Here is a 9,780-nt window from a genome sequence, read left to right as displayed (position 1 = left end):
TCGTAACTAACACCACCTAATAACTCTACTCCTTACTAAACGTTTACCGTTACGCTCTGTACGGACCGAACGGACGGAGTGTACGGTATATATATATATATATATATATATATATATATATACACACACACATAGACATTTATACACACACACACACACACGAAATTATACTATCACATACAAAATAATACTAAAAGTGGTTCCTTCATATCTAAGTCCACCACTATTAAGTTTTTCATTATACACCCACTTTAATTTCCACAGGCAGTGAAAAAAAAAATAGTAGTACTTCAGAATATCACCTCACATGAAAATACAAAACTGACGAAATATCAAATAAATCTTATTGTCTCCCAAGTGAAACTGATGTAGTAAATAAAATCAACATTAGGTTAAACCTTATTGTTTCCTGAATGAAACTTATCTAAATATAAAATCAACAGTAAGTTACTAGCAATAGCCCGTAGATTCAAAATACACCTTTCTACACCCTGATTTGCTAGTCAGCTAATATGTTTGTCTTATGAATACTTTTATTTGGAAAATTTGATACAACTCTAAGCATTCTTGTTATTATTAGTGGAGGAAGAGGGGGACAGAAATTTAACAATTCCAGATCTAGTATGGTGATGCTACAACTAATGTACCAAGGCTGACCATGGTACAGAAACTAGTTATAGATTGGTCACTTGTCTCACCAAGCTTCTACTGCATTGAATTCTTACACTCAGTAGAAGAAGAAGGTCTTTAATTTCATACACACTCATATGTGACTCCACAGCTTCATGTGAATGTTGCCAGAAATAACAGTCAGTACATTAATTGTTATGTTTTGTATAATAAACTGTGCGTCCACTTAACAGAAACTTGGATTTTATAGTATCCCAATTCCTCTCGCACAAATACCCTTTGTTTCAAGTTACTTCATTCCTTTAGAAAATGATTTAAAATATGCAAACACAAAGGTTTTCTTTCTCTACATTATATCCTAACCAGAAATATACTTTCTGCTCTTAATATTTTGGCTGGAAGTTTGTTAAGTATTATCTTTATAGGCACATTTTTATGATGCATGCATATCCTGACTACAAGAAGAAGGCTAGCAACTTCCTCAAATCCACACAGCCTCCCAGTGATAGAGAAACTTGTAACAGGCTCTTGTCAGTACCACCATTTAGTTATATAGACAATGCAAAACAGGTAAACCTGCCAGTGTTAAAGGGATGAGGATTTAGATCATTTCCTCATGTAAGTTGTTGTTTGGAATGGATGGTCTAAACCTTTGATCCCCAATTATTTTCCACAGTGGGCCACTTCAAATAATGACCATCAAACTAAGGGCTAGGTCTGAGTTTATGGAATACATTCCCCAAATACAGTTTTGCTTACTTTTGCAATATCTGATCACAAGGCAGGCCTTGAATCAAACTTGCAACTCTGATGTGGCCCACTGGTCTAGATGGTTTTATGTTCGATGTCTTAGAGGACTTAAACAGGGAGCTACTTGACAACTGAGATAAAGTTGATAATAAGCTTTCCCCAAAATTCAATGCTCTAGAGATCAGAGCAATCTGTTGGGCCAAATACAAAGTTCAAAGGTGAAAACCTTGAGAAAACTTGGCTGCTTATGCAGGCAATATCAGAAGATTTCATGGGAAAGCATTCCTTGAGCACTTACCCCTTAGATTATGATAAGATACTCATCAACAAATTCACAGAGGGACAGCACGCCTGTCAACAAGCTCTGTATCATTGGTCAACTAATAAAACTTCCATCCCTAAGATAAAAACAGCACCTAGTATTTGGAATTATGATCAGGGGTGAATTTCACCAGTATAGATAACTACATAGTACCAGCAAATGACTTTAAAGGTAATACTGAATATTTAAAATCAGTTAAAGTATTTTGTACCAGTACCATATGATAAATAATAAAGTTAGTGCTAAAATATAATTTTTTACAATACTTGTTGTACTGAAATTATAAAAACAGCTTCAAAGGATAACATACATATGTGTATATTTTCATGCTCACTTTTCCCACATTCACCCAACAGAGTGAGATAGTGTAGTGAAAATATGTCATCTGCTTTAAAAAACAAAAACACATAAATACATTAAAAAAAGATCATGAAACAATTTTACATCTGTTGTTGTGTTTCAGTTAATGAGGAAGGAACTAAGCAACAAAAGATGAGACTACAGAAAGAAAAAGTTATGACTGAGTCAGAAGTGTTTATTGAATGGTTGAATGGCCATCAGGCCCTTTGTCATTCAGTGTTTTTATTTTTGTATTTTCTTCATTTTCTCTTAGTCACAAAGAATCTGGTAAATCAAACACACAACATCTTCAGTGTTATGTATTCGTTGATTGCAGCAAACTCTAAAACATTTACATTTCTAACTTTGCTGTATGTCAACATCTGTTAACAGATATTGAAAAACATAACATATAACAACAAAGAACCATTAGTTCTTCAAGAATGTCTACCAACCCTTAAGAAAAGAAAAATTTATATCCATCTTTTATTTTTCAGGAAATTATTGATTGGCTCTTTAACTCTGGTAAAATGTTTACTTTCACTACAATAAATGGCAACTCATTTCATATGCCTGTCAATCTGATAGAAAAATAAAACTACCTTAATTGAAGCCTAGTGTACTTTTTCCAAATCTTAAACTTGTCTCCTCTCAACCTATTATTTTCAGAATACTGAACAAAACATTAAAAGCTTTTATCATATTGATCTTCTACAATCTTGTAAACTTCAGTTAGATCTCCTTTCACCTTTATTTGATCAAGAGAAACTACAATAAGAGATCATTACCTGTCCCTTTAAGATAATCCTTCAATTCTCAGACTCATCCTAGTAGCACTCCTCTAAGCTCTTTCTGTATAGAATTCTAAATGAGGCCTAACTAATGACTTGTACAGAGATAATTACCTCTTTTGACTTATAACCTATATTGATTACAAGTCAGAAGAGGTAATCTATATATATATATAAACCATAAGATTATATTTAATTTACTACTAGTACTGTTTCAATAGCTTGCATGACTTAATAAAATATGACTTTTTTTTTCGGTCACATTAATGACTAGGATCCCATCTATATATTCAATAATATTAAACAGTATAATAAATATGAGATCCAAATTATAACAACCCATATGCAATACCTTTCAGTGACAATAATTAGTCAAAATATTACCCTACTTTCCAACTTATCCAAGTCATGAACTCAACATTCCCGATATAGATAGAAACACACAAGAGTTTAATGTCATCTGTAAACTTTATAATTTACCAATTATGGCCCTGTCAGTATCATTAATGTAAATATAAAAATTCAAAGACTCAAGCAAAGATCCCTAAGGCACTCAACTAGTAACTAGGATCCAGTTTTACTGACTCCATTAACAATCTTTTGTTTTCTCCCATTCAACCACCCTACAATCCAATTCACTAATCTTTCTCCAACTCCTTCCAATGTTACTTTTGTAGCTAATCTTTTGTTTGGCACATTTTCAACAGCTTTTTGAAAATCTAAGTACACCAAATCATCACCCATTCCACCATCCAGATGATAAGAAACATCATGGAAAAAATATAACATATCAGTACGGCAAGATTTCCCTTTGATAAATCCATATTGGCTATCTTTTATAGAATCATGTTTCACTAATTGTTTGTAGAGATTCTTTTATCAGACCCTGAAATTTTTCCAACTATACAAGTACAACTAACTGGCATAGTACTGTTAATAGAGAAATCAACCCAAGCAAGATCACCTCTTAAAGTTTATAACAATGATTTATTTCAGAAATTATTAATAGCTTTCACCGAACAGTATTAAAGTATCAATTATAAAATGAAAAGTTTTTTTTTTTCAAAATACATTCTAAGAACCCATGAGTGAAAGCAAAGGAGAGTATGTTACCCATATTATAACCAGTGCTGATGAAATATCCCCTACACTTTTTCACGACTAGAATCAATTTTTTTCATAATATACTCTCATGCACATCCTAGCTGCACAAACTGTCCCCCCTCCTTTTTTCAAACCCAAACTATGCCATTATTGAAGTGGCCTTTTGCCCAATATGGGCATATCGAGCTGTCTGCCACACTCAATATATCTCCTTCCTGTTACCAAGATCACAATACACGGATGAACTTCTTGTCCTATCTTACAGATGAAGTTCTTTCACATACATGCTTACATCTAGTAGGCCTTTTTATACTTTCGTTTTTACTGAGTGAGTCAGTACCTTCCATTGACTACTGTAAGTGACAGAATTTGCAGAGTGCATTAAACTCTGTTGAGATGTTGCTACCAATCAAGACTGATAAAGATGGCTGTCACATTGTTATAATTAGAAGCCTTGGTTACTCTTAGCAAGTTAGACAACACTGGTATAACTGAGCCATGGTAAAATGATGCAAGTAAAAGAGAGGGTACAAAAAAGTTATTTTTTAGAAATTATCTAAATACTTGTTAGAGGTGTGATATCTCAGAGGTTGGATTGTTCAACGGGAAAGAGGAAGAGATGCTTATTGGAATTTTTTACCAAACTACTGATCAGGAAATCTGAACCGAGAGGAATGTGCACACAGATTCATTATGTTGCAAATAAAAGTGAGCTTATGGGTATAAGAGACTTCAATAATAGGAGCACAAATTGAATTAATACAGTTCTCACTCAGGCAGAAGAGTTCATTGATACAGTAGAAGACTGTTTTCAATCTCTGCATTTTAAAGAATCTACTAGATAAGATGCTACACAAGGTCATGTACCTAGTTCTGTGGAGGGTATGGTAAGGGACTAAGCACCAATGATCATAATATTATTACTTTTGATGTTTATAGTGAGGCTATGTATAAGTAAATGTTATGCTTCTTATTGCAGAAAGGTTGGTTTTCAGAAACTAATTTTATTAAATAAACTGGCTTAAATGAAAAAGTGTGAATAATTATTGGGATTTTCTTACATCTTTTAAATCTGTTGAGAAAGATTGTATTTTTTAAAATTTTTATGATCAAACATGATACAAAATCCTAAGAAATTGGTCAGAATGTTAAGTTTTTAATAAATGATAAACATAAGAGTTTAAAGAATATAAAAATCACTGGTAAAATTAAGCTGTTATAGAATTTCATAGACAAACAAAAACAGGTTAAGAAAGGCACAGATGAGGCTTAAAGAGACTATGAAAGCCTCTTAGCTTGTATTAACTGTTATTTCAGATCTACAGGATGTTTATGCTTATTAACAGGAAAAAGAGAGTCAAAGAAAATTTTAGACTTAAAAGTTTTAAATGGAAACTATTGTTGAGGAGAAATATGTAAATGAAGTCTCATAACTTTTTTGTTAGTTTTTATAAAAGATGATGATGATGATGATAAGCTATTTAAGCTGTTTAATACATTTAAAGGAGAAAAGAGCTTATCAAGAATAATATTTTTATTAAAGAAAACAACGTTTTGGAGAAGCTTGATTCTAAACCTCCTGGCCTTGATGACATTCAGCATAAGACCTTACAGCGTAAATAATCAGTTGAAAGAAATTTTCCATAAGTCTTTTAAACACACATGAAATTACTGATTATTTGAAAGCTATCAATGTGTTGGCTATCTTTTTTTTAAACAAAATAAACTTGGGAAGGCCCAGGAATGCTGAATCCAGTGGCAGGCATCACTTTTGAAAGCACTTGGAAGGTTAGAATTTGATTAAAAGCTCAAAACACAGCTTCAGAATGAAGTTTTCTTGTCTTATTAATTTTTATATGACACTTTTGTTAATGTTGTGTACAGAAGGCTTTCAATGAAGTTCCTCCCAACAGATTAATTACACAGATTCTTATGTAACTGGAAAAAACTTGAACATTTGAATTACAAACAGGTTTAAAGATAGAAATATATAGGCACCATTCTAATTGGAAAAATGTGACTACTGAATAGTGCGAATCCTCAATGGTCTTTCCTCGAATTTTTGTCATTATTTATGTAAGTGATATGCACTACTATATTTACTTACATTAATTAATATCCACACATTTTTATAATACAAAGAAACTATACTCCTATTAGGAAAATATATTATTTAAAAAATCAAGGTTAATTGCTTTATAGATTTTATAATGTATACTTGTACCTTGAAAGAGTGTTTCACAGAAAAAAAAAGTTTTATTTTGACTTCAAGACATTATCTTCCCCCCTTTAGGTGTGTGTGTATTACTCTACTTGTCTAACAGAACAGAATACACCTATGTCATGATTGGAAGAAATGTTTGAAATTTACTGCTTGATAGCTCACTGACTGCATGAGAACAGCCTGGCATGGCCAGGTGGTTAGGGCTCTCAACTCACAAACTGAGGGTCATGAGTTTGAATCCTCGTTTCACCAAATATGCTCGCCCTTTCAGCCATGGGGATATTATAATGTGATGGTCAATCCCATTATTCATTGGTAAAAGAAGTAGCCCAAGAATTGGCAGTGGGTGGTGATGACTAGCTGCCTTCCCTCTAGTCTTACACTGCTAAATTAGGGACGGCTAGCACAGATAGCCCTTGTGTAGCTTTGCACGGAATTCAAAACAAACCAATGAGAATGTTTTTGTACATTTTTGTTCATGATTTCAGCAACTTATATATATAATATTCCCTTAACTCTCAACTAGAGAATTTTTATTTTATCATTACTATACAGGGGATCACACTCAGTTATAAATAACTATTTCTTTGCTACAATTTATTACATGCTCCACACTGTATTAATTTAAAATATTCCATGTGAAATTAATATTAAACTTTACACATAAGTTGCTGACACTGTGCAGAAGAATATCCTGTGTCAGAGAAACTGTTGAATGGTAATTGAATGTTGAATAGTATATTGGGAGATCGATGTATATCAGCCTAACTGTTAGACTACATGTCTATAAATGCATGTGTATATAAACATACACCATTTGAAACTGAAACCACATCATCTATAAATTGAGAAAAGAAATGTTCAAGACTAAATGAAAAACAACAGACCTTCTGATTACCTTATTGAGCTGCAATACAGGTTTACATATAGTTACTAGCCACAAACTGTCAGACCTCAATCTAAAGTAGTAATAGAAACTAACACATATTTCCTAATTTCATAAGATGGGCCTGCCCTTGCATAAGATGCTAACACTTATATTTGCTACACAAAGTTAACAGGCATTTCTATACATGTTTCTCAACAAACAAACAAAACACCATGTACCTTGCATAGCCTGACAAGATAATGTGAGTGATTATACATTCTTTGAAATCTCTTTTCTTAATGATTGGGAAGTTTCAGTTTAACTTCTCAGAGCAGAAATCATCAACATTGAAATCTCACACGGTTACTTATAACATCACTCCTGAACTTTATCTTTTCAATGAATGTTCAGTACATATCTATTATTACACTAAAATCATCTTTCACAGTTCCCTTGGTTGTTTTTTTCTGTAATGAGTAAAAGTCAAGCTTTTATGTATATACAACTATATGTTAGGATGGCTGGATACACATGATGTAATACTTAAATGGTATTCTACAGTCTGTAACCTCTTCCCAACTCAAGCATGAACAGGGTATAAGCATAACAGTAACACTGAACATTCCTCCTTAGTTTTCTGTAACAATCATGACTGACGAGCTGTAAGCCATTAAACAGCAAATTAATAACTACTTACTCAATACTGATCATGATATAACCAAAATTAAAACATTAATATTTGCAGTTTTGCAGGTTTCAAAATAAACACCTTATAAATAAACATTGAGTCACATTCAAGCATACAACTGGTGACTAAACTTCATAATTATCATTATATCTTTAATACTAAATATTTATTATTCTGACACTGGTTTATTCTAATATTATATAAACCTACCTTTCCTGTTGCTTTTTTATACCGAGTGATAGCTAAGTCCATCAAGTCTCGAACCAAGATTTCTCCATTCCCACATGGAACTATCACTCTAATATTACCAAAATTAACAGTCACTTTCATTTTTGGCAAAGTTACACTTTAGTTTCCTTTAGCAATATGTAAATTGTACTCAGTCTCGTTGCAGAAGTACAAGAGTGCTTGTACATTAGTTCACAGGAAGGGTTTAGAAAATCCAATCTTTGATAAGATCTTCACTTGTCTTTCTAATTATTTGTCTATTAATTATTAATGTATTATGATATAGATTTTCAATTGTATCAGAATAGTAAAAAAACAAAAAACTGATACTAGTAATAGTATTTATGTGTTATAATAATTCCTTTTACAGTCGGTGGTGGGCTGAGTTTTAAATTTGTTTTAACATAGATGATTCCTTATTTGCATGTCTGAAAATTGTAAAGTAACACCGGTACGCTTATCAACAACTTAAGTCATTGTCTACCTTTCACAAAGTTTCGAGTTTGAAATCACAAATTATCGAAGAGGGATAAATAAATCATTCCAACCAAGCTTACTTTTTATATCTTAATCAAATATTCGCAATTTTCAGGTTCACCTATCATTAACTAAGTAAAACTGAATTCCTCCAAGGTAACTTTAAATATTCTACCTTTTTTTTTCTTTTTCATCATTAATGTAGAAATTCTAAGGGCATTTCTAAAATGAGTGATGATACGGATAGTAGCATTCCATAAAATTTAAAAGAAAAAATTTGGAAACACATTCAGTTTTAATTTTTTAGGCCTAGCTTTTGATTACGTTTACCAACGTTTCGTGTCAAAGCTTAGAACGAGCACACCTGAATCGTGTAACCAACGAAAGCCATGCGGCAGGTGATCATTAGTCTTCCAGGCTTGATAAGTTGATACCTCCCTTCGTTACGGATTCAAAAGAGTTACTTTTTGTAATTTTTACTTCTGAACAATAAGAACATTTAAACTTTAAATACGAAAAATAAAATCGTCTGAAAATCAACAGTAAATTATATTAGCTTCCAAACATCAATTTTCAACACAAACTAAAGAGCAGATTCGGTTAGGAAAACACGATTCAGTAAAACAACATGAACTAAGCTTACTCCAAGCCATGAGACTGAAAACGCGCCTGACCTCACCATGGGCCGTTCGTGTTATGAACTAGTGCTTGATTGGTAGAAGCTGCACAATCGACCTGCCTGTCTGATCCAATTGTAAGCGTCGGCTCTTCAAAAGGAGACAGATGGCGACCGATTTGAAATACTGGCGATAGACAGCTGGAATATGGATATTCGCTAGTGAAAACAACTGTCTTATTCTCGTGAGTTGTAAAATACCGACGGAATCAATAACTCGGGTTAGAAAAAATAAAGCAGATAACACTATTTCTATCTCTTTTTTCTTTTTAAAATGACTTAAATTGTTTGATAAAGTAGAAATATTATCGAAAATAAAAAAAGGTCAGAAGATCAATGTTTGATTGTTTTTATTTTATGGTATAATATAGATTTCGAAAGGTTAAAATCGGGCATAGGTAGAGTTTTTCACGAAACTTAGAGAATTTCTCAAGGAAACAGAATTTTAGAAGAAATATTCAAGTCACAAAGATTATTTACCTACTTATTCTCATGTACTTACTTACATGTTGATTAGTTGTATCAAGTGATGATACCACAGAAAACTTTCATAATTTGTTTTCTACTACAACTATATCTCTCCTATTGTCAAGATACCAAACAGACAGACGTATGTGGCCAACATGGTTGATGTATGTCTCTTCTTATTGTGTTAAGTAATATATCTGTGATGTGTGTAGTAA

At 32.5% G+C, this 9,780-nt stretch overlaps 1 protein-coding gene across 5 annotated transcripts in view; it reads right to left on the bottom strand.

Annotated features, from left to right (window-relative positions):
• Nucleotides 1-9,057, bottom strand: part of LOC106464974 (partitioning defective 3 homolog) — a 128,135-nt gene extending 119,078 nt beyond the window's left edge. For 3 of the 5 annotated variants that reach the window (XM_022392788.1, XM_022392790.1, XM_022392794.1), the window contains exon 1: nt 7,927-9,054. In XM_022392788.1, coding sequence (XP_022248496.1) covers nt 7,927-8,046 — 120 coding nt within the window. In that variant the 5' untranslated portion in view covers nt 8,047-9,054. Of the gene's footprint in view, nt 1-7,926 lie in introns of all 5 variants that reach the window. The other 2 variants (XM_022392792.1, XM_022392791.1) reach the window with 2 other exon arrangements.
• Between the last annotated feature and the right edge of the window lie 723 nt (nt 9,058-9,780).

The sequence above is a fragment of the Limulus polyphemus genome, unplaced genomic scaffold (genome assembly GCF_000517525.1).
Source record: "Limulus polyphemus unplaced genomic scaffold, Limulus_polyphemus-2.1.2 Scaffold1798, whole genome shotgun sequence".
NCBI classification, from domain to species: domain Eukaryota; kingdom Metazoa; phylum Arthropoda; class Merostomata; order Xiphosura; family Limulidae; genus Limulus; species Limulus polyphemus.
Note: the sequence above shows the minus strand (reverse complement) of the source record. Positions and strands in the feature narration are given on the sequence as shown.